The following is a 24,579-nucleotide window of genomic DNA, read 5'->3' on the forward strand; positions in this document are numbered from 1 at the left end:
CAAGATGGAGATGTGCAGATACCAACATGACAGACGACAAGACATGCCAAACCCTACCCTGGGTTTCATTTTAAACTCTTCTGTGAAACAGTGTTTTTAATTTTATTTTTAAAATCTTACATGGTGACAAGGGGTGGGGGGATCCCACCTGGATGGTCAGAATGGTATAGACTTAAATACCTGATGCTTCCTTTTACCAGATACTCTACCTTAAATACCACCCAAACTGAAAACTTGAGCTCTGGGTTAGTCAGCTTTTCATTACTGTAACAAACACCTGAATTAAGTCAACTTAGATTGTAGCTAAGTGTTAGAGCACTTGACTAGCATGTGTGAGGCCCTGGGTTTAATCCTCAGCATCACATACAATAAAATAAATAAAATAAAGGTATTGTGTCCATCTACAAGTAAAAAAAGAAACAAACAAGTTTATTTTGGCTCATGGTTTCAGTCTGTATGCACTTGGCCCTGTAGCTTTGGGCCTGTGGTGGCACAGTATATCATGGCGGAAGCGTGGTATAGAGGAGGCTAAGAGAAAAAGGGAAGGGCCTATTCTCAATATCCCCTTCAAAGGCACATTCTCAATGACCTAACTTTCTTTCATAAGGCCCTATCTCTTACAGGTTCCACCATCTCCCCATAAGGGCCATCGGGTGGGGAGTAAGCTTTTAACACATGGCCTTGAGAGAAATCTAAGATCCAAACCATAGGGAGCTCCTTTATTTGGCATAAAGTAGTGCCACACATATGTATTAGAAGTGACTTGGATAATCCACTTGTGTATTACATTTTTAAGTTCTTTTCAGTATTCTAATCCCTTTTCCCAAGGCTATGCAACTTATGAGGTAGAAAAGGCAGTTCTAAATCTTTTCATAGGAATGGAAGAAAAGTTAAAAAGTGCAGGCTTTGGAAACTCCTCAATATTAAACTCTTAATAGTTTAGCCTCTGTTGTACTTCAAAATTATCATGACCTGGACATACTAACAGCCCAACAAGGAAGAATTTGCCCAATCATTTGCAAGAAAAAAAAAAAAAAAGCTGCCTCCATGTAAATTTCCCAGAACATATAGTGTTTAATCTGCACTGTTTAAAAAGAAGATAAACTGTGCAGCAGAGAAACACCCTGTCAGTATTGGAACTTTGAAGACTCGCCTGGCAGAATTGGCACCACCCTTTGGCATAGAAGGAACTTATAGGCTATGGAGGATTTCTCCTGTGGGGTCAAGCCAGCTTCTCCTAAAAACTCATATAAGTATACCTCAGGCTTTAATTAGACCTTATTTTCTATGAAGGCCTACTTTCATTCCAATTGAGCAATTAGACTTTAATAATTTTAGAACTCACTGTATAGTTAGTGTACTTTGATTATCAAGTGTATTCCCTGTGAGGTTTGTTCATATTACTCTCACCCTTTTTTAAAGCACTGTAACCATAAAAATTCTCTTTGGCAATAAACCATGTGGTACATGAAATCATACTTTGATCATCTCCTATTTCTACCACATATAACATATGTCAATTTACTTTTCGGGCTGAACTGAAAAACCCCGGGGAGGGAGAGAGTAAAATTTTGCCTCCCTCTATAGTTCTGTGATTCTTGTTGTATTCTAATTTTCTAGAAATAAGAAGGGGATTGTTACCAGCAGTTGTCCAGGGGTCATATTGTGTTTCTTGGCTTTGCATTCTTGCAGGAGAAGATTTTAGGTGAGACATGAAATGCAATAAAAATATAGCAAAGTTTATTAGGAAAGAAAGAACTCTCGGGAGGAGGGGGAGTGGGTTATCCCTAAGAGGAGACAGCAATTATACACTCTGTTTCCTAGTTTTATCGGGGTCTTAAGAAGTTTCTATAGAGTCCTGTGCCACCTCTCAGCTTTTGACTGATAGTAGGATTTCATCAGATTTCTATGTCCCTATTGTACATGGTCTTATCCCAGGCACCTAAGTGAAATCCATGGGTTGGGATTTTACTATTATGATGAGATAAAAATTATATGTTAAAGATCTAAAGGCATCTCTAAGTCACCCTGGTTTGCACTGGCTGGTTCCAATTAGAACTAGTTTTTATAGATTTTGTGTTTGGTGGGCTTTGATAAAGGTCATAACAGTCCTCCCTTCAGGCTAACTTGTGTTCTGTCAGTATTGGAACTTTGAAGTATTGGAACTTTCTTATTGGCAGGAAGGGATCTTATAATTAAGAGCTTTGAGAGACATGGCTCTATGGATAACAGATTGTTTACTAAGGAATGTAATATATTCTGTAATCACGAATAACTGAGATCGGAGCAAACTTCAACAGATTCAGTGCTGCCATTTTATTAAGCCACAGAATCAATCAGTCAGAGAGGCTCATTTTGGGGGTAGAAAATGGCTGCTGGTTACAGAAGGGCTGGTGTTATATAATTTACAATGAGAGTGGCTTAATCATAGAAGACTGAAGCAGAGCGTGTCTGTTTTGGCCGTCAGGGGAAAAAGTTGTAAAAAGTCTAAAACTCATTGTTACTGGGAAGGGATAAAAGCTCAGAGCTCAGTGCTCATTGCTTATCTTCTTCCTCCAGGATCCATTGTTACCTAGAACTTCACTATTTGCTTTTCTCCTTCCAGGACTCAACAGTAATGGGAAAGGGTGAAAGTCCAGGGCCCAGTGGTCAATATCCGCCTCCTCCCTACAGGGCCTGTTGTCACTGGGAAGGGATGAAGGTTTGCCTTATTCCCCCAACTCCCCCAAGGCCACACTGTCCTCCTTTCTTCCTGGGGGCTGTCTTGTTATTTTCCATATTTTTCATATCCATTGACTTAAACCAGAGCAGGACCAGAATGACCTTAGGCTTTTAAAGAGAAAGCATGTGATGGGTCAGTACATAGGTCCAGTCTATGAAATTATCTTCTAATTTTATGTTCCCATCAGACATGTCTCTCCACTACCTATCAAGAAGGGAACCATAGTCACTTGGGATATGTAAGTATCCATGCTTTTTCAGGTGAATCCCAGAATTTGATAAGATAGCCTGATCATACATATTCATTTATTCATGCATTATTCTTTCAATAATCATTGAGTATATATTATGTGCTAGACACTTAACTATACTGACTGTGTTACAGAGGGAAATTAGACCAAATTATTGTCCTGGGGCTGAGTGGGGGGTGGGTGATGTCCAGGATAATGGAGAAATCAGACACAATTAATTGGGGAAAATAACATGTGATAGGTTTGTGATAGACGCTGGTGTAAGGTTATTGAGGCTATAAGGACTAACTGAGGAGAAAAGATGGGAAATGAGAGAAGAGGGGGTAGGAAAAATTTCACAGAGGAGCTGACCCTTGAGTATTGAAGATGAAAGGATTTTACCTTGAGGATGGGCAGTAAAAGGAAGGCCAGTCCACGGGCTGGTAAACAGCAGGGTCAGTGGATGGGCACTTTCATTGAGTGCATGGTCCAGAAGTATCATATCACAAAGAGCTTTAGGTATGTATCACAATAGGGAATTTTAAAGTATCCTGAACAGGACCCCCATACATAATACCTGTGAGGTCCAGAGCAAGATCATAAGTACATGTTCCTGGCTGGTCTTCCTATCTCTCCTCAAAGGACCTAACACACAGGTGAACATCCCAAGTTGCTTGTCTAGACTCTGTCCTATATTTCAGAAAACATCTGCCTTTTGGTCACTTTTGAGACTTAAAGGGGAGCCCTGGAAGCCAAGTGTCTCATGGTTCCAGAAGCAGATGCAGTTCCTTTGGGTTAAAAATTCCAGGAGTGTTGTCTAGAAATGGGGTAGTCATAGCTTCTGTGTGCAACGGTACTTTGACCTATGAGGACTCCTGGCCCTGAGAAAGGAGCAGCTGGAAGAGGGTCAGAGTAGAGCTATCTAAATTTTAGAGGCAGTAGGAAACATTTTATGTAAAGATAGTAAATAGTTTAGGCTTTGAAGGTCATATGGCCACCATTGGATAGTTTTATTTGTTTGGTTTACACACTTTAAAAATATAAAGTCTATTTTTTTTTTTTTTTAGCTCAGAGAGCATACACAATTTGGTTGAGGGCTGGATTTGGCCAAGAACCCTAGTTTGCAGACCTTCTGTGTGATATGTGAAGAGGGTAGGAAAAATCACTAGAGTGTTAAAAGGGGAGTGACCGTCACTTTGTGTGTGTGTATGACTTTGTGGAGATAATATTGGAACTGGACATGTAAAGAGGCTATTGTAACAATTCAAGCAATTGAGACCCTGAACTAAATCAGAAGCAATGAGACTGGAAAAGGTGGAGATATTAAGGGCACTTTAAAGGAATTGGTAACTTTTTTTTTGACTTTGGGTTTTTGATTAAGGTAACTGACTATTGATTTTAATCACTGAGATGGGACATCGAAAGGCAGGTGGCACAAACTAATGGGTTCTGCTTTAAGCCTCTGAAATTTGAGTTATACAGAGGGTAACACTCAGAGGGATATCAGAAGGCTGTCACACGTGTGCATTGCTATTCTATAGTGAAGGCAGGGCTGGAGAGACACCAGGGGACAGATAGCTACCCCAGAACATTGGGAAAGTGAAATGGAAGAGGAGAAACTCCTTGCATCCTACAATTGTCTCTTTCCTGAAACTAACCACATGAAGTCAGGGCAGGAGAGAAAACACTGAGGCCCTGTCCTGGCAAGCTGGTCTAGCTCCTGGAGCCAACAGAAGCTGGGGCTGGTGCGCAGTGTGGTGTTAGAGGCTGAGGCATGATTGGAGTGTGACAGTGATAAGTCTGGAAGGGTGATCCAGAAATGGCCATCAGAGAGATCTTTCTTCCCAGGGTAATCCCTTAGTAAGGAATCTACCATACTGCAACAAGTTAGATTCTAAGCCTGGAAACTCAAGCATGCAGGAAATATCACGTTTCTTTATGACCTATGAATTGACTCAATTTTGACTCCATGTTGCCATCCTTTCGGGCTGGCAGGAGTGTGAATAAAAATCATTGCAGCAGTTCTACAGCCCCAGTTCAGTCACATTGCCTCACTACGGCCAAGGTTCCAGAGACCTACTCTACTCCTTAGTCATCTCTCTACCCCAGTTACTGCTGATCTGCCCATTGTTGTGTCTGCACAATCCCTTCAGGTCTGGCAGCTTCCAAGAGTTTCCCTGACACATTTAGGTCACAGGAAAATTTAACAAAGCTCTGAAACCCAGTATGTAGGGCTCTATTTCCCTAGATGAACCAAGTATGTCCCGTCTGGAGTCTTACTGTTTCATGGTCACTACTAATCACAGAGCCTGGTCCTCCCTGCCTTTAGCCCTGCAGGCCCCTTTTCCTACCACCTGCAAAGTCAAGTCTGGTCAGGGTGGGTGTTTCTCCTTCTTGTTCTTTCACTACATGTTTTCATAGTTCAGAAAGTCTGTAACTTGAAAAACAAGTTCCCCTTTGCTCCAGGGAAGGGAGGGCTTACTTCTTCAAAGATGAGGAAAGATATTTGCATTTCATATTCTAGTGCATCAAAGAAAGGGAAGAAAAACAAAAGCAGTTAAGATTATTCTTTACAGGGTAAAGAATATTTATACCCTGCTGCATAAGAGGAGGCAAAGGCAAGGGAGAACCCAGACCTTTGAAGGTCTGAATGAATGAGACATGAGTGGGACAAGCAATGGGGAAAAGGAGTAGCAGACATGGTCTTGAGCACTTGAGCTTCTCTCATGTTCATAAGGAGCCTGCATTCAGGGTCCAAAGACGTGACCTGAATTATCCCCAGTTACCTAGTACACAGGGCTGCAGGTGGTACGTGTAGTTATGGGATCAGGGGTTGAGTGTTCCTGATGAAGCCTCATCTATGCTTTCTTGCCTCTAGTTCAGATGGCTTTGGAATTCTGTTGGTGCTGAATCTGAGTGCTGGATATTTTCTTTAGCGGGTGGATTGCTAGAGATGGCTGGTGCTGCATTCAACTAACTTTGTTTTCGTTTTTAGAATTTAACAGTTTTGTTGCTTTATTTCACTTGCTCTTCAAACTACCCAGAGAGATGTTACCATTTCCATTGTTCTGATGGGAAAAATGAAGCTCAGAGAGGAAAAGTGAATTTACCACAGTAATACAGCTAGTATGTGGCATCAAACCCATGTCAGTTATGTAGGTTCACCTCAATGGATAATTTATTGTCCAACAGTGACATTTTAAAAATGAAAGGGGTTGCTATTAGAAATTGTGCCAGGACTATACGTGCAAACTGTCAATCTCCTGTATGACCGACTTATTATTTCTCTATTTATAAAACCTTTTATTTTTTTTAAGCCTGTGGCTAGGTAACTATGACAATTTTTATTTTCATTTATTTATTTTTGGTGCTGGGAATTGAGCCCAGAAGTTCACATATGCTAAGTAGGTGCTCTACCATTGAGCTACCTACTCCCCAACACCTTTCTTTTTATTAATTTTATAAAGAAAACTGTAATTTTGATAATTATTTGTACTTTTAAAAATTCTATTTTACTTATCTGTAAAATTAATTTTTATTATTTCTTTCCTTTTAAAATGATAAGATGATCATTTTCTTTTATGAAACCAATATACAACCCTAATCTCAAAACTTGATAAGAGTAATGTAAAAATGTAGATTACAGATCAGTTTCACTTTTGAACATGGATGCATGAATCCTAATATGCATTAGCTTTTAATGATGAAAAGAATATAAAATAATTTAAAGAGTATATCAAGACCAATTATAATTAATTCTTAGGAGTACAAGGAGATAATTCTACATTAGAAAAATCTATTAGTGATTTCCCATACCAAGAAACTAAAAAAGAAAATACTTTAAAACATTTTAACAGATGCAGAAAAAGCATTCAGTAAGGTTTTATATTTCTTCAAAATTTAAGTTAGTGGAGAACGGTAAACAGAAAGTAACTTTTTAAATGTGATATAAAGGTATTTTCTTTTTACCTACAGAACTTGAAAATCATTTGCTTCAAGATTACAAAAATGTAAAAATACTTGCTATATGAGGCTTCATATCACACTAGAGGCCAATGTTATAAGACAGGATAAACATTAAGAAATATGAGTGGGATCAGGAGATGAAACTGTCATTTGCAAGTGTTATAATTACTTAGATTAAAAAAATAAAAACAAAGAGAATTCAACACTCTTGGGAATAATAAGACTCAGAAAGCTTGCTGGTTAAGCCAGGCAAGGTGGCACACACCTGTAATCCCAGTAGCTTGGGAGGATGAGTCAGGAGGATCTTCAGTTCAAAGTGAAGCACTAAGCAACTCAGCGAGACCCTGTCTCTAAATAAAGTACAAAATAGGGATAGGGATGTGGCTCAGTGGTTGAGTGCTCCTGAGTTCAACCTCCCTCCACCAAAAAAAGAAATCTGGAGTGGGTGGTGCAGTGATGTGGGGACAGGTTGGAAGAATTTCCCTGAGGCAGCACCTGTGGTAGTACCCAAACCAGGCCCTTTCTGCAGTGTAGCCACGTTGCCATCTGCAGTGCCACTGCCAGGTTGGATCCTGTCTTCTGAGCCTGTTTTTCTGGACTTCTCTATGGTTCTGTGAGCAGTCAGATATATTTTCCAGTAAATGACATTTCTTCTTTAAGTCAGAATCAGTTGCTGGTCCCTGCATTGTACAAATGGGAAGTAGTCTGGGGTTTTAGCTCAGTGATAGAGTGCTTCCTAACATATTTGAGGACCTGATTTCCATCCCCAGCACACCATCACCAGTAGGGCCCCTCCCTGTCCTGAAAAAATAAAACAAATAAACAAACCAGGATTTGGAGCTATAACATTTGCAAAATTATACTGAAACATGTAGAATATGTGCCCATGAGTCATTCAGACCGAGGATTGGTATACTTCTGTAAATGGTGATATATTAAACATTTAGGCTTTGGTGGCCAAACGCAAGTATTCAATTCTGCCTTTGTAGTGTTTAGAAGTCACAGACAGTATGGAAGCAAATGGAAGTGGTTGTGTTTGAATAAAACTTTATTTACAAAAAACACTCAGTGAATTGGGTTGGTTTGGTTCATGGACCATAGTTCCCTGGCTTCAGACTAAGTCAATCATGAAAGAGAAGAGAGTACAGAACTGTTCTCTTAGATCTTCAGGTATATCATCCCAGCCATCATAGTTAAAACAATACAGGAGTGGTACATAGATACAGGAGTAGACTAAGGAACAGAAAAAAACCCAGGAATATGCACACTAGAATTTGCTTTATTTAAATATTTTGTAGGAAAAGTTAGTTTGCTATATTATACCAAAACTCTTAAGAACAAGAAATCTCTGGGCTGGGGATGTGGCTCAAGTGGTAGCGCGCTCGCCTGGCATGCGTGCGGCCGGGATTCGATCCTCAGCACCACATACAAACAAAGATGTTGTGTCCGCCGAGAACTAAAAAATAAATATTAAATATTCTCTCTCTCACCTCTCTCTTTAAAAAAAAAAAGAACAAGAAATCTCTGAATAAAAGGATTTATTTTAATAAAACCTTTACTGAAAAGATTAAGTCACAACAGATGCTGCCCAGAAGAAGAAATGTCCTGCCGGGTACAGTGGTGCATTCAGGAGGCTGAGGCAGGAGGATTGTGAGTTCAAAGCAAGCCTCAGCAACTTAGCAAGGTCCTGAAAAACTCAGTGAGACCCTGTCTCAACATAAAATATAAAAAAGGGCCCAGGATGTGGCTCAGTGGTTAAACCCCTGTTCCCCGGGGTGAAATCCCTGGTACCAAAAAAAGGAAAGTCCCCGGTCTAGGGACAAGTTCCTGTAACCGTTAGCAGTGGGGCTAGAAAGTAGTTGAAAAATGTCTGCCAGACTTAAAGCTAAGGAAAGAATTTTTATAAGTTTTGGGAACGGGAAGCACTGTTTACATTGACCCTGCTTTGTCTATTGATAAGAGGGGCAGGACAATGTGAAGCGGGCAGCTTGGGGATAGGAGGACAGTGTGTAAGGAGAAGAGCTTCTACTTCTTGCATGGTTGGGTTTGTCAGCAGATTGAATGGCACCTTAATGATGGTCCTGGGGTCCTGAGTCAAGGGTTTCAACACACATTTAGGAATGTAGAACAGTTTTGTCTTGTTTTGCTTTTCCTAATTGTTGGTTTGGTCCAAAGCCAAAAAGGGAGTTGAACATCTCCTCTTATCTCTCTTCTTCTCCTCTGTCCTTTGGCCTAGTAACTAAATTGAGGATATTTTAGATTTTTTTCTTTTATTGTCTCTATGGAAAAACTAAATTAGATCACTATCTCAGGCAAAAAATATAAAAACATGAAAGGATGTAAACGTGAATATTTAAAAGTTTTACCAAAAAATTATGAAAATATCTGTAGGATTTTTGGAGCAGAGAAGAGTTGAGATTGCTAGCCAGTATGAAACTGTTTTGTGTCCTCTGGGAACACATCCACTGAGACAGTGACTAGGTGACAGAGGCGAGTTGCCTGGAGCTAGGTCTGTGTGGGTAACTCAGGCCAGCTCGGTCTTCATTCAGAGCCAGGCCTGGGACACACTGGTGGCTGAACAATTGTCTGGTTTCTGAAAAGGAAGGAAGCTTGGGCTGAATAGTGGGTGACTTTTGTGTTGACCAGAGCTGATTAGAGACCTGAAGGAACAGGATTTAGAACAAAAAAACAACACACCGTCCTGGTTATTGATTCTATGACTAAGATGGTTTTCTGGGACAAACACGAGGCAAATGGCCAAGTCCAGACACCAGGTTTGATATCCAGTAACTTTTGTTTTTGTTTTGTGTATAACTTTAATATCTTACGGAAGAGTCAATGAAAAAGACTTTGGGAACCTATAAACATGGCTTCGAATCCATGAGCCATCACATTCTGGACTCGTGAATTTCCTCAATTATAAATGAGTGGGATAATGCCTACCCTTTTGAGTTGCTGTAGTGGTTAGAATGTAAACGCGTGGGGTGGATTGTCGATGGTTGTAGTTCTTTGTCAGGCACTCCCATTGAGAAATGGAGTTTATTTTCATTCACTCATTTCTTTGTTCAACAAATACTTGATGGGTGTCTACTCTGTGTCCCAGGTTCTTCCAGGTGCTGAATAAAACAGATAAACTCCCTGCGTGAAAGTAATTTAGATGAGACCTTTTAGTTGCTGATGTAATGGTTATTAAGATAACTAGAACATTAGGGTCTAGCTAAAAAGGACTCATTGTCTGATGTAGACATATAAGAAATTAACTTCCAGCCAGACAGGGGAGGCACACATCTGTAATCCCAGCTACTGTGGAGGCTGAAAAAGAAGGATTGAAAAGTTCAAGGCCAGCTCCGGCAATTTAGAGAGACCCTGTCTCAAGACCAAACAAAATGAGGAAGACTGGGATGTAGCCCAGGGGTGCTTGAGCACTTGTCTTTTTTGTGCAAGGCCCTGAATTCAATCCTCTGTACCCCTCTCCCCTCCAAAACCAGTTCAAAGGAAATCTGTCCTAAATTATAATTAACATATAACTATTCATTCTTAACAAGCTGGATAGAAACCATTTAGCTGTTTCAAATTTAAAATAGCTTCCCCCCCCATTTCATTTATACCACCTTCTTCTGTGTAAAATGAAAATTTTAATTGAGTTAACTCAGATAAATATTCATTCATTCAACCATCCTTTCAACCAATGTTTGTTGTGCTAATGTGCAAATGTTTCATGTGCTAATGACTATAGTAAACATTAAGTTTCTAACTGAATAATTCAGATATAGATTCTGTTTATTCTGTCAAGAATTTCACTTTTCATATCAATATTATGGGGAAGAGGTGAAATTTGAAAACATTTATTGGATTAATCATTTTTTTATATATCTGAAGGACTTCTTAGACTAACAATCTATTTACTTGAAGTTAGACTCTTTCCTGAATGACATGATCTAGTAGTTGACAATTGAAAAAGTACATTTAGGTATTATTAAGTTGGAATAGAATTTTAATTCATTATTTATCTTTTCTAACCTTTCTATATTTTTTTTTTTCAGGGCTAGGTAAACTTGGAATTTGAGAGGAAAGAAACAGCAAAGGCAAGGTGTTTTCTTTTTAGTATTGGAGGTTGAACCCAGGAGTGCTCTACCACTAAGCGACATCCCCAGTACATTTTATTTTTTATTTTGAAACAGAGTCTCGCTGAGTTACCCAGGCTGGTCTTGAACTTGTGATCTTCCTGCCTCAGCCTCTTGACAGGCATGCACCCCTGCACTGGGCCTCAAAGTTTCTTTCTTTTCTTTCTTTCTTTCTTTCTTTCTTTCTTTCTTTCTTTCTTTCTTTCTTTCTTTCTTTCTAACCTTTATTTTATTTATTTGTTTTTATGTGGTGCTGAGGATCGAACCCAGGGCCTTGCATGTGCTAGGCGAGTGCTCTGCTGCTGAGCCACAATCCCAGCCCTCAAAGTTTCTTTCAAGTGAATGTTAGTTTGTATGCAGGCACACCCACTTGACTTTCCCCATCATGATGCCTGGATGGTGAATCTACCCTTCCTTTGTAACCAAGGAGTCACTGTTTCTTGGTCCTAAAATGCTAATCCTCATGATGATGTTTCACCAATGGACATCAGGGAGAAAAGACTGTGCTGTTCCTTCATCACTTGACTCTTTGTCCTTGGACCATCATAATTCCATGTCTTGTTCTCACCAATGAAAATACAAAAGGCAATAGCAGCTCACAGCTGTACCTTAGCTGGAGTTCAGACCAAAGCACAATTCACCATCCTTTTGTGATTGCTGGTTATCAGAGGAGTGTTTCACATGCTTGGACCAGAGATCAGGGTTCTGTTTTTACAGAACTTGTAGAAAATATACACTTTTAGAAAATATAAAATTTATACCCAACACAACTGTTATTTTTGTTTTCCAGGGTCACAGTTTAGAGATTCATGCCATATGAACATTAGTACTAGTCAGAATTCGCTTTGGGGGGTCCCACACAGCATTGTTGTTGTAGAAAGTATACTTTGGTTGATATTATTGTGTCTTGTGATTAAAGTGACAGATGTTTTCATAAGAGGAAGGGTGACCCCTTGTGGCAATTTAGAAGCATAACTGCAGATTCTTTGGCATTTCTTCAAGATCGCATCATGGCATTTCAGTTTTGGGAGTGTTTGTGATTATTTTTACCAGTGGGGCAGAATTGATGTTATCTGGCTTCTAAGGCTACATCCAAAAAGACACAACTAAGATCTGCATTCTGAGGATGCCATGTGCGGGCAATAGGGTTGACAGACTAAATTGAGTCAGCTCAGATTTCCAGCCACATACATTAGCATTCCAAGCCAGCCCATCGTCCCCATGGAACAAAGGAATCACCAGGGGAGCCTTCCTTGAATTCAAATTCATGAGATGTAATATTATGAGATATAACATGTTATGTTATATCTCACAAAATCATGAGATATATTAAAATGGTGTTGTTTTGAGTCACTATTTAGCATATATTTTTTTTCAAAGATAGAAAGTTTTGCATTTCCTAGTATAAGTTCAGGTTTTCCAAAAGCAAATACCAAGATGAGATTAGAAATGCAATACGTATTTTTGGGAAAAGCCTATGAAGGATAAAGGGGAAGGAGTGAGGTAGGGAGAGAGAGAGGGGTTTTAGAACATGATGCAGGCCTGGAGTTTGTGAAGGAAGGAGGATTAGGCAGGAAGAGTCTTAGGGTACATCACAGTTCTTCGAAAGGTTTGGCCAGGCTGGTGGGCAGTCCCCTAGCATATTGCAAAAATTCTGTTTATCCATAGTACTTTGTGATCAACTGGAATTTTAGACTTGCATATCTATGGTGTACTAGAAATGGTAGAATGTAGATCAGAAATTCATGAAAATAACAGAGAATTTCAGTAGGACTTCCCCCTTTGAGATTGCACAGTCCTCTATTATAACTCTTAAAACGTATTATATTTATTTCTTTCATAGCTGAATAACTGGTCAGATTTTGAAATTCTTGAAGGCAGTGTCTTTGTAATTCATCTTTGTATCTTCTTTACTCCCCAAGTTTCTGGCTCAATGATTGCTTGTTGAATGAATGAATGAGAATAATGGTCAAATTGTGTTTCCTATATGGTTCTCAGAATAAATTATAGTTCTCTGGATTTAGTTATAAGAAATTCATTGTTGATGATGAAAATATTATCCTTCACAGTTCACTCCCCTGGCCTTCTGTGTAGCCACACTCACCTTTCTTCTCACTAATAAACTACCTACAAATAATGGGAGTGTCTGAGTGCTACACCTTTCTCAAAGTCCAGGATCTCTGGGTGATGTGCTACCTTCTCCATCAGGTGTCAGGGTGGCTTCTTCAAATTGTGTGTAAGCTGTGGACCAGCTGCTCCAGGAACAGGTGGATAGGTGCCTGCCATGGAGGTGGATCACTACTACTGTGCTAAGAGCTGAAATGAACTGAAATTTATTACCCAAGTTTTCTCTTGGAAGTTGCAAGTTTTTAATAACTCAAGTATTCTAAAATAGTTGCATGAAGATTCTTCGGGTGCAATTGTTGTCTAGTTAGGGAAACATATTTCTGATGCTTCCAACTCATCCATCTTTCCAGAATCATCATCTTCTTTTTAAAATTCTTTTTTCTTAATTTATAGGACGTTGATTATGCACTAATTGATAACTTGATCTTATGAATTTTTATATGTATACCATCTCATCCATGGAGAATACATTTCAAGATTCCCAGTAACTGTCTGAAACCATGAATAGTCCCTAACTATATTTAGACTGTTTTATCCAACATGCACATACCTATGATAAAATTTAATTTATAAATTAGACACAGCATGAAATTAGCATGAGATGAAGTGACGTGAATGACAGGTTTTGTTGTGCAGCATTAGACTGCTATATAAATTGCCTGAACAAAGCACTGTGATACTTTGGCAGTATCTAATCTAGTAACTGAGACATCTGCTAAGTGACTAATAGGTGGGTAGCTTTTACACCATGGAGATGCTAGACAAAGAAATGATTTGTAGCCTGGTTGGGATGGAATGGGACAGTATGAGATGTCATCATGCTACTCAGAATGGTACACAATTTAAGACCTCAGCATTGTTTATATCTGGAGTTTTCCACTGAATGTTTTTGGAACATGGTTGACCACAGGTAACTGAAACCATGGTCCAGCAAAACAGGTAAAGATGAACTACTGTATTAATTTGAAAGCAACCTTTATGAGAGGTTTCAGTGAGTGAAACTTTTCTAACTTTTGAGATGAATTTTCTTTATTACAAATGTATATTCAATGTCATTAACAGTCTGGAGTGGAATTTCTTATTAAATAGAAGATTGTAATTTAGTGGAATAAGTGATGACTGTGAAGATTTAGTAGTAGATACCAAGGAAGCTCTTATGAGTAGCAACCACACAGGCAGAAGGAGAGTAAGGTGAGGGAGAGTTTTCCGAACATTGAACTCTAAGCCCTCAAGAACTGCAGAAGTAGCCACATCAAGAGAAGGGGGTGCTTCTATTAGTGATGGTGGGGATCAAACCCAGGGCTTCATGCACACTAATCATGTATTCTACAACTGTGCTACATTCCTAGGCTTATTTAAAACATTTTTTTTTTGTATCTGCTGTGAGCTGTACAGTGTGTGGTTTTTTGTTGCCTGATAGAACCTCAATCAGAGATTCAAAGGGCAGACATTTTTTTGCCTTCATGTCCTTGCTCTTCATCATCAAATTGATAAAGTTGGTAATTTTAATCAAGTGGAAAAACAAGTATTTTGATACTTAAAAGTCTCCAGAATCAGGGGCTGGGATTGTGGCTCAGTGGTAGAGCACTTGCATAATAAGTGTGAGGCACTGGTTTTGATCCTCAGCACCATATAAAATTAAATAAACAAAATAAAGATTTGTGTACATCTACAACTAAAAATTTAAAAAGACCCCAGAATCATAAAATATTATGAAAATATTAATAAAATATTATAAAAATATTTTATGATTAGTTGGTTTTTAGAAGTGGAAAGATCAAAAGTCTCTGCACAAAGTGAGGAAATTAAAACAAAGAATGGTTCATAGCCAAGAGAAATATGGAAGCCCAGTCTTCCTGATTGGGTAGAGTAGAGCCAGGATTCACACAGAACTGCAGACACAATTCAGCACTCTCTCTGTTATGTATCATTATTTTTGCATCAGAAAAAACAATATAAATGCAGCTCTGGTTAGCTTCATGCTGGCATAAGAAAAAGAGCTGGCTTACTTGTCTGTACCACTTCAGGTCACTTTTTTTAAAAAATTAAAATTGGTACTGGGGACTGAATGCAGGGGTGCTTTACCACTGAGCTATATCCACAGTTCTTATTTTTTATTTTGAAACAGGGGCTAATTTGCTGAAGCTGGCTTCAAACTTGCAATCCTCCTGCTTCAGTCTCCCAAGTTGCTGGGATTACAGGCGTATGTTTTAGCACCTGGTGGCTTCAGTCACTTTTGATCTGATTTTTTTTGTCTGTATGATCAGATTCTAATTTTCCTGAAAGGTTTCATGGCAAGACTGGAGTATAATGCTAGTGAGGAGAAGAAAATGGCTATATTATATTTTTTTCCCTTTATAGTTGAACTATTTTTTTTTTTTTTGGTTCTAGTGTAATCCAAAAGGGAATTTGTTGAAAGGACATTAACATACCTCATGGAATTAAAAAAAATTGTTGAACAACTGGGTTTTGGGCAAGGAAAGTTATAAAGCATTTCTAGGGTCTTCAGCAGCCAAGACTCATGGATCTTTCCTATAGAATCTCAGCATAAACAAGCCTCAGCTCAGAGCTCCCAGTCTCGGGTTCCTCTGTTAATTGTTCATGGTGAGTTTGTTGGGTTCATGTGCTTTCTTTGGGATCATATTCTCAAAGTTCAAACAGCACCTGAAACATAGTAATAAATGTTGACTAAGTGAATGAAATTCCACAGTTCTCTGGAGAAGGTACCTGAATGGCTCTGCCTGGGGCAGGTCCCTGCCTCTGCTCCAAACACCTGTAGAAGGAGGTGGCATAGGGCACCTTTGGCACCAGAGGCTCCTATATAGGTCAGGGGACTTTCTCAGAGAAGAGGAGAGGACAGACGACACAGAAGTGAGTAATTTATCTTTGCTCCTAAAAGACTGACAAGAAATCGACAGTTTTGGAGAACTGATATTTAAAACAAGGCTATAAGGATATAAGGTACTGTATATGGTGTGGTCTCTTTTCATCTAAACTTGGTATCCCAATTAGCACATTTATGTGCTGTGCATTAAGGTGTCATCTATTGTGGGATGGACCATTTCTTCAAATTCCATTAAAAAGAGCTTAATAGGAAAGATAAAAAGAGCTTAATAGGAAAGAAATCCTGACATAAAACTTGGGCGCCAAATGATTGCACCTTTTGTAGGAGGATCGATGGGACATAAATCTACCGTATAAAAAATATAGCAAGAACACATGACTGTCTCAGTAGTAACACTGGGTGGGAAAAGCCTGAGTGTAGAACCCTAAGCTGAACCTCCTTCAGGTATGCTAACTGAATTTATGTATACTCAAGAAAGGATCAGTATGTGTGAATTCAGTTAGCATACCTGTGATTGTTGTGTGTCCTCAACAATCTCTTGCATGAGATTTAATATAAAGTAATCTCAGGTTGATAGGGACCTATGTGATTAGCATAAGCAAATCTAAATTCTTTCTAGGAGAACTGCAGCAGCAATTGTAAGGTGCTATCTTAGCAATGTAAATGTATGTAAATGTTTGTGTCACAATCTGAGAAACTGGCAGTGTATTGAACTGGTGACAGTTGGGGTAATTCATCCAGTTCGCTTTTGTTCTACATTTACAGGTGAATCACAGAACAGTGGTGTTTTGGTTGGCTTTGAGAGGCTGGGAGAGTTTAACTATGCAATTATGAAATAAGAAATATATGGAAATTAGAAATAATTTAATTTCTGGTCACATCAATAAATGTTTGACTTTCTTGAAACAACAACTACAGAAACACTACAAATTTTATAAGTTTTGCATCCCCAAATTATAATTTTATAAATCAGCTGTAGGAAGGTCTGTAAAGTTTATTGTATTTACTTTCATTATTTCTGTATGTGAGATCTCTGTACTTTTCCCCTCTTTCAGAGTCTTCATTTCATTCCATTTATGTATACTCAAGAAAGGATCAGCATTAGTTATTTTCTTCTTAATATGAATTTTTGTTCACATATTACCTTTTTCCTTTTTAAAAAAAATTAAGGGAGGAATTTATAGACATTTGCTCAGAAGTGGAGGAAGCATTGAATTTTAAAGGCCCTTCTTGGCACACCTGAAATCATATCACATAAGCAATACTCTTTTCTTCTTTCCTTGAGTTTTTTTTAAATAAATAAAAATAACATAAAAATCACAACAGCGATTATTTGTTTGATTTTATATTATTTTTCCCTCTTTATGTGTATTTCTATTTTCAAAAATTTCTACTATAAACATATATTGTATTTACTTATTTTTTAGTGAAAGTAATACACTGTACATAAATTAGAAAATAGAACTCAGAAGGCTTATAACAAAAAGCAACTTCTCCTGTTTTTCTTTCCCCCACTAGAAGTAACACATTTTCTTTCATTTTTGGTTACCTATAAGTGGTTAACTCCATATTACTAAATAATGTTCCATCACAATTTGTCAGTTTTAGACATTTTCTGTTTAGATAATTTAGCTCAGTACTACCCTCTGCTGTTCTTCCCTTTTCTGCACATTTTCAGAGTGGCAGCATTATGGCTGTCACTTTATGTGATATGTTTAAATCCACATTTCTTATTCCATCAGTTTTCCAGAGCATCTCTTTTGACTCTTCACTTTGTAATTTCAGGCTTTCAATACATCTGGCTTTCCTGAATCTCTTCCCCTTTCACCTCCAAACTTCCTATATTTTTTACATTGTTACGATTAACAAAAATTTACATTTCATTCTTAACCAGAATTAGATTGTCTAAGCTTTTTGTCTATATGTCAATTCTGAATACTGAAAACCAGTAAAGAGCATTTAAAGATATCACAGTCTAAATATCATTCAACCAAGGGCCAGCAGTGAGCCACGACTACATTGCCTTCTCTGTGGTTCTAGTATGTGACCCTTATGCTCTAAATCCTCTTAAGGAGGATTACCCCTCAACTTCAAATGAATTCTCTCTTTTTTTTTTTTTGATTCCTCTAGTTACTCAAAATCATGTCACTTTTGATTTGGTCTTATATTTGGACCATGATTTTTATTATAATTCATCATTTTGTCACTATTTTCTGATTGCCTCCCTCACCCCTGCCCCTCTTGGGTGAAGAAGTGTATGCCTCTTCACCACGTCCTAAGATTTTTCAGGTTTGTACTCATTATATATATTGCTTAGCAGCTATCTTGACTTTCCTTCTTTCTTTACCTTTCTTTCTTCCTTTCTCCCTCCCTCCCTTCCTCCCCTCCCCCTTCTTTCTTTCTTCTGGGAATTGAATCCATGAACACTTTACCACTGAACTGTATCCCCAGCCCTTTTAGTTTTTTTGAGGCAGGTTCTCAGTAAGTTGCTCAGGGCCTCACTAAATTTCCGAGGCTGGCCTCAAACTTGTGATGCTACTGCCTCAGCCTTCTGAGTCCCTGGAATTATAGGCATGAGCCACCACACCCAGCTCATTTTTCCTGAAGAGCATATTTTTTAGATCTCTTCGACTTACTGCTCTAATTTGGCCTGGTCACTTTCTCACTCTGGTGCACAGCTATCATTTTGAGATTTCTTTTCTGCAATTTCTTTTGTTTTAATTAATTAATTAATTTATTTATTTTTGTACCAGGAATTGAACTCAGGGGCCACATCCCCAGCCCTATTTTTTTTTTTTTTTTAATTTAGAGACAGGGTCTCAAAGAGTTGCTTAGTGCCTCACCTGTTGCTGAGGCTGGCTTTGATCTCAAGCTCCTCCTGCCTTAGATATCATCTTGTGGGCTTGCATTATCTATCATTAATCAGCTATCTTAGAAGTGCTTGAGAGATAGATTTCTGAACTCTTGTTGTACAAGTTGATTTTGTCTTTACATTTGTATCAGTTTCCTAGGACTGCCATGACAAGTGCCCCTAACTGTGTGGCTTAGGACACAGATATTCATTATTTCACAATTCTGGAAGACAGAGGACAAAATCAAGGTGTTGATAAAAGCTGCTTCTTTCTGGAGATCTGGGGGGAGAAATCTGTTCCACGTCTCCCTTGTAGCTCTGGGTGGTGCCCCCTCTCCTTGGCATTCTTTGGCTTGCAGCTGTATTACTCCATTCTCTGCTTCTGTTGCATCTAACATGGCCTTAGTGTTTTCACACAGTCTTCTTTTTTCTTTTATTAATTTTTTATATATGACAGAAGAATGCATTACAATTCATATTATACAGATAGAGCACAAGTTTTCATATCTCTGGTTGTATAAAGTATATTCACACCAATTCGTGTCTCATACATATACTTTGGATAATGATGCCCATTACATTCCACCATCATTTCTAACCCCATGTTCCCTCCTTTCCCCTCCCATCCCTCTGCCCTATCTGGAATTTGTCTGTTCCTCCCATACCCCCCCTCCCTACCCCACTATGAATCAGCCTCCTTATATCAGAGAAAACCTTGTGCAGTTGTTTTCTTGGGATTGGCTAACTTCACTGAGCATTATCTCTCTAACTCCATCCATTTACCTGCAAATGCCATGATTTTATTCTCTTCTATTGCTGAGTAATATTCTCACACAGTCTTCTTATAATGACAACAGTCATTGAATTGAGAGCCCACCTCCATTCAGTCATAACCTCCTTTAATCTTGATTACTTCTGCACTGACTCCATTTCAGAGGAAAGTCATATTCACAGGTACCAGGGATAAGGATTTTAATACATCTTTTGAGGGGACACAATCAACCCATAACCACACTATATTGATGGTTTGGCTGGATATAGAATTCTAAGATCAAAATAATTTATCCTTAGAACTTTGAGGACTTTTTGGCACTCTAGGTTGCAATAATTTTTGCTAATATCAACTTAGTTCTAATTCTTTTGTTGGTGCCCTATGTTTTAAAATCTTGGGGAAATATTAAAATTTCTTTTCCTTTAGTGTTCAGAAATTTCAACATGATATAGACTCTTTCAATTTAAAAATCTCCTCAAAGAGTTACCCTTCTCAGGGCTGGAAAATGTCCAATTATTGCTTTGATATATTCTTTATTTTGCCTAGACTCTTTTAAAATTCTATCAGCTGTTTTATCAGACAGGGTTCAAAGAAGAAGAAACATTTAGAATGATATTAAATAAGGAACTTACACTGTTGTGGGATCTGTGAGATTATCCTGGTTTGTCTGTTTCTTCTGCATCAGGTGCTGACCTTGCACAGGTATAGAGGTTAGTGGATGGACGTGAAGAGGTGCCAGGAGGACAATTGGGACCCATGAGGAAAGCTGGAACCCCTGTCTGCCTCTCACCAGAACTTGTGATGGTCTCTCCATATGTCTGAGTTTCCAACTTTGTTGCGGTAGATGAACTGTAGGAGGTCCTGGGATTCTAATTGTCGAGCCATACACATGCCTGGCTCAGGATTTGGAGAAATTGAAGTAAGAGATCATGTGGTAGCTGGAGCTGTAGGCCTTGCAGCATTTTGTGTTCACCATATGAATTAACAGATCTGTACAACTGGCTATGAGCTACAACAGTGCCAGACTACATCAATCCCGAGAGAGTAACTATTGCTTTATTTCCACCATCCAAATCCCACACTGTGTGTGTGTGTGTGTGTGTGTGTGTATGTGACCAGCCCTAACTAGAAACATATGAAGAACTGAGTGCGATGACACACGTCTGTCATCCCTGTTATTGGGGAAATTGAGGCAGGAAGATCACAAGTTCCAGGGCAGCCTGGGCAATTTAGTGAGACCCTGTCTCAAAAGGTAATAAAAATGGGTGGGGATGTAGCTCAGTGTTAGAGCACTTGCCTAACATGTAGCAGGCCCTGGGTTCAATCCCCACAACCACAAAACAAAAACATATGGAGAAGGGAATTCTGGGGACCCGACCCCAAGTAGATCTTTTCTAAGGTTTTGTTTTTTGGCACTCCATTCTGAGTGTCTTCCTTTTTTAAAAAAATATATTTTTAGTTGTAGATGGACACAAAGCCTTTATTTTACTTATGTATTTTTATGTGGTGCTGAGGATCAAACCCAGGGCTTCACATGTGCCAGGCAAGCGCTCTAACACTGAGCCACAATCCCAGTCCTTCCTTTATCTTCTTGCCACAGAAAAATTACTCCCAAGTATAAGTATTTTTATATAGAATAAGAATTTTATTTATCTGTGTATACAACATTTACTGACATCTGCCAATTGCATGTTGTCTGAGGATCATCATAGGTGAGTAAGATGAAGGCAAAACATAAAGTTTATCCTGGGGGACAGAGAGACGTAAAAAAACCAACCACAGTGCAAGAAAGGATGGAGCATGTGCTGAATGCAGTGCAGGGAGAGTGTTAATTGTGGTTGGGGAATACTGATACAGAACCCAGTGAATGAATGAATATTCCCCCTGAAGCTTCTATCTCCTTCTGAAATTACTTCTTCCTGTTAAGAAAAAAAAAGCATTCTGACACAGTATACAAATGCATAAAAACCATCCCAAAACTGTACAAAAGAAATGTCATGGTATGTATAACTTATCATTTACTTGGTCCCAGTTTTCGGCGTCTGGAACAAAGATTTTTGAAGTACAACCTTCAAAGGCTAAGGAAGCAATATTGCACTGAGTGTGGGCCCTGGGGATCAGATGCCTGTGCACCTTATCTCTACCATTTTACTAGCTGTGTAACCTTGAGGAAATGACTACTTAACCTCCTTAGCTTTAGATTAGCAGTCTATAAAATGGGATAATACCTCATGGATTCAGTAAGCTAATTCATGTGAAGTGCTTGGATATTGGAAGTAATCAATGCATTTTAGCTATTATTTTTGTTATTCTGAAAATAGCATTGAGAGTTTTGCATTCATTCATGACTCTAATCATATTCTTTTGAATCTATATTTTCTGCTCATGTTAACTTATTTTTTTCTTTTTCTTTTTTTTTTGTGGTGTTGGGGATTAACCTCAGGCTTTGCACATGCTAAGCAAGTACACCATTATATTTTGGATGAATGAAATCCCTAAATTTACAGCTTACATGATTAAATCCTACTTTCTGTTGTTCAGAAGTTTCTTCTTTCCTACTTGGATAAGGGTGTGTGCCAAATGCACCAAATCAAACATAACTTTCCTATGTTCATATGTGAATACATCACCAGTAAAACTCCAAAACATGAACAACTACAAGAATGGGATCCTAATTAAAATAGGTTATACTCCACATATGTATATGATATGTCAAAATACACTCTATGGTCATGTATATATAAAAAGAACAAATAAAAACTATAAAACTAAAAAGAATCAAATGCACCAGTTTTCTTCCTGTTCAATTTAATCAGTCTGCCTCATAGCTTCTTTAATCTCTTTGTATTTTTCTTAAGGTCCTGAAATAGTTATAGAATGCTGTATTCTCAGAGTTCTGCTATTTTATACAAGGGGGTAGTATTTTCTGTCAGTATTTTGTGAATCCTCTGGATAGAAGCAGCTGTTTGTATCTGATCTGATCTTTAGGGTCTAGTTGCAAAGTGTGTTCTCTAAAGTATTATTTTGTAGGATTTCAAAGGGTATTCCATAAAAATGATTATAATTTAGTAAATACTGAGTTAAACACTGTTCCTTTAGTACTATTTAGTATGCATCTGAATTTTTATAGGTAGTGTGTCTTGAAGTTATTTTTCCACAGCATGCTTCTGTGGGGATTGTCTTGAGGCACTAGCATTCTAGAAGTGCAATTTAAGCAATGCTGATACATAGTAAATTCTAGGTTCAGCTGATAGCTTAAATTCATTTTTCTGCAGTAATAATTTTCCTTGAAAGACAGTACTGTCTTATGTGAAAACATTTTTGTTGTTCTTTGGATCACTCAAAAACTCTTAAGTGATCTTTTGATAGTGTATTCTTATCCAAGTACATACATCTATATATATATATATATACACATACATATAAACATACATCCATAAAAATACATATATTTAACCTGATATTTTGCTGGATAAGTTTGACCATATCTGCTGACTTAAAGATGAAATCCTGTATTTTCTTGTTCGGCTTGCTTTTTTGAAAGCTTTCTAGGTAGCGATAGGCAGGCATGTATGGTAGGGTATGAAATCATATAGCTCTGATGTGGAATCATTGTTCAAGCACTTGACAGCCACATGATTTTGAACAAGTCACTTAGCATCTTTGGACTTTTTTTTCCCCCTCATTTTTATCCAGAAGCATGAATTTCTATCCTTGTCCTTTGAATCCTTTCCTGAATACTATTTCTAACTGACTTCATCAAGTAAATACAAATCGGCATATTTCAAATCTGAATTTGGAGCTTAATTTGAATAAAAAAGTATATATTGGGATGTGAGATATTCATAATCTTCTTGACTAATTATTAGCAGTGGCTGTCCATGGTTAATTACTTTCCCTACATGTGTATGTAAACAGGAAAAATGGGTCACTGTTGATCACTGAGTGCCAAATCCTTGGCACTGGGCAGCTGTGGAGCATGGTGTCATGTTCCTCCAGTCCACTCCATGGGAGACACTCCTAAAGAGTTTGAACTGAGCCAGGAAGAAGAGTGGGTGACAGCTTGAAAAGAACCTTGGTAGTGTCATTGTCATAATTTCACCATATGATACTGTATTACTGAAGCTTAAAACTAAAATGAGGATCACTATAAAGTGATAAAAGAAATGGCTAGTATAAAAAAGTCTGGTCAAATTCTGAGTATATAAGGTCCAGTTTTTCTTTTCAGTAGACTTTTAGATATAAGTTACAGTGTGGTTTTCCAGGTAAATGCCCATTTCTCAGCCTCTTTCTTCCAAGCCTATTCTAAGGGGGAAAATATGAAATCCCCCTTATTTGAAACCATAAATATTACCATATAACTTCTGAATGCCTTCAATATCATCCTGTGCAAGTCTGAAACTTTGGGAATCTTCAGTTCTATAGGTTGGATACATCACAGCTCTAGGATCAGAGGAATGACCCAAGCCCAAAGAATGGCCAAGTTCATGAGTCGCAGCATACAGGAAGTTAATTCCTACAACCAAAGAGGTAACATAGAGTAACTATTAAAATAAGTATGTAAATACCTAATATATAATAATAAAAATAAAGTAACTATAAAAATATCCAACTCTCAATCTTCCATAGCTTACTTATTCGCTTCTAGGCCTTGAAGACTGGGAAGGGGTGAGAAGGAGATTCTGCTTAGTAGTGCTTTAATATTACCATTTCTGCTTATTAAAGAAAAGTGATGTTTTTCTGCCTATCTGCTTCTTATATAATCACCTGGCAGTGATATTCTATAGTGGAAAGCAAAGACTTTAAAAGCATTAAGACCTGCATTTCTGACATAGCTCTGCTACTTAACTGACTGGACAGCTCTGGACAAATCAGTTGATTCTGCTCAGCCTCACTTCTTTATCTATTAAACATAGATAATAATTCTTACTCTATAGATTTGC

General features: G+C 38.2%; 1 protein-coding gene across 1 annotated transcript in view; it reads right to left on the minus strand.

Annotated features, from left to right (window-relative positions):
• LOC113185383 (uncharacterized) overlaps nt 1-24,579 on the minus strand; it is a 103,352-nt gene that overhangs the window by 72,810 nt on the left and 5,963 nt on the right. Inside the window, exon 5 of the mRNA XM_077797320.1 lies at nt 23,991-24,152. Coding sequence (XP_077653446.1) covers nt 23,991-24,152 — 162 coding nt within the window. The remainder of the gene's footprint in view (nt 1-23,990; nt 24,153-24,579) is intronic.

This window comes from Urocitellus parryii, chromosome 4, assembly GCF_045843805.1.
Source record: "Urocitellus parryii isolate mUroPar1 chromosome 4, mUroPar1.hap1, whole genome shotgun sequence".
NCBI lineage: Eukaryota > Metazoa > Chordata > Mammalia > Rodentia > Sciuridae > Urocitellus > Urocitellus parryii.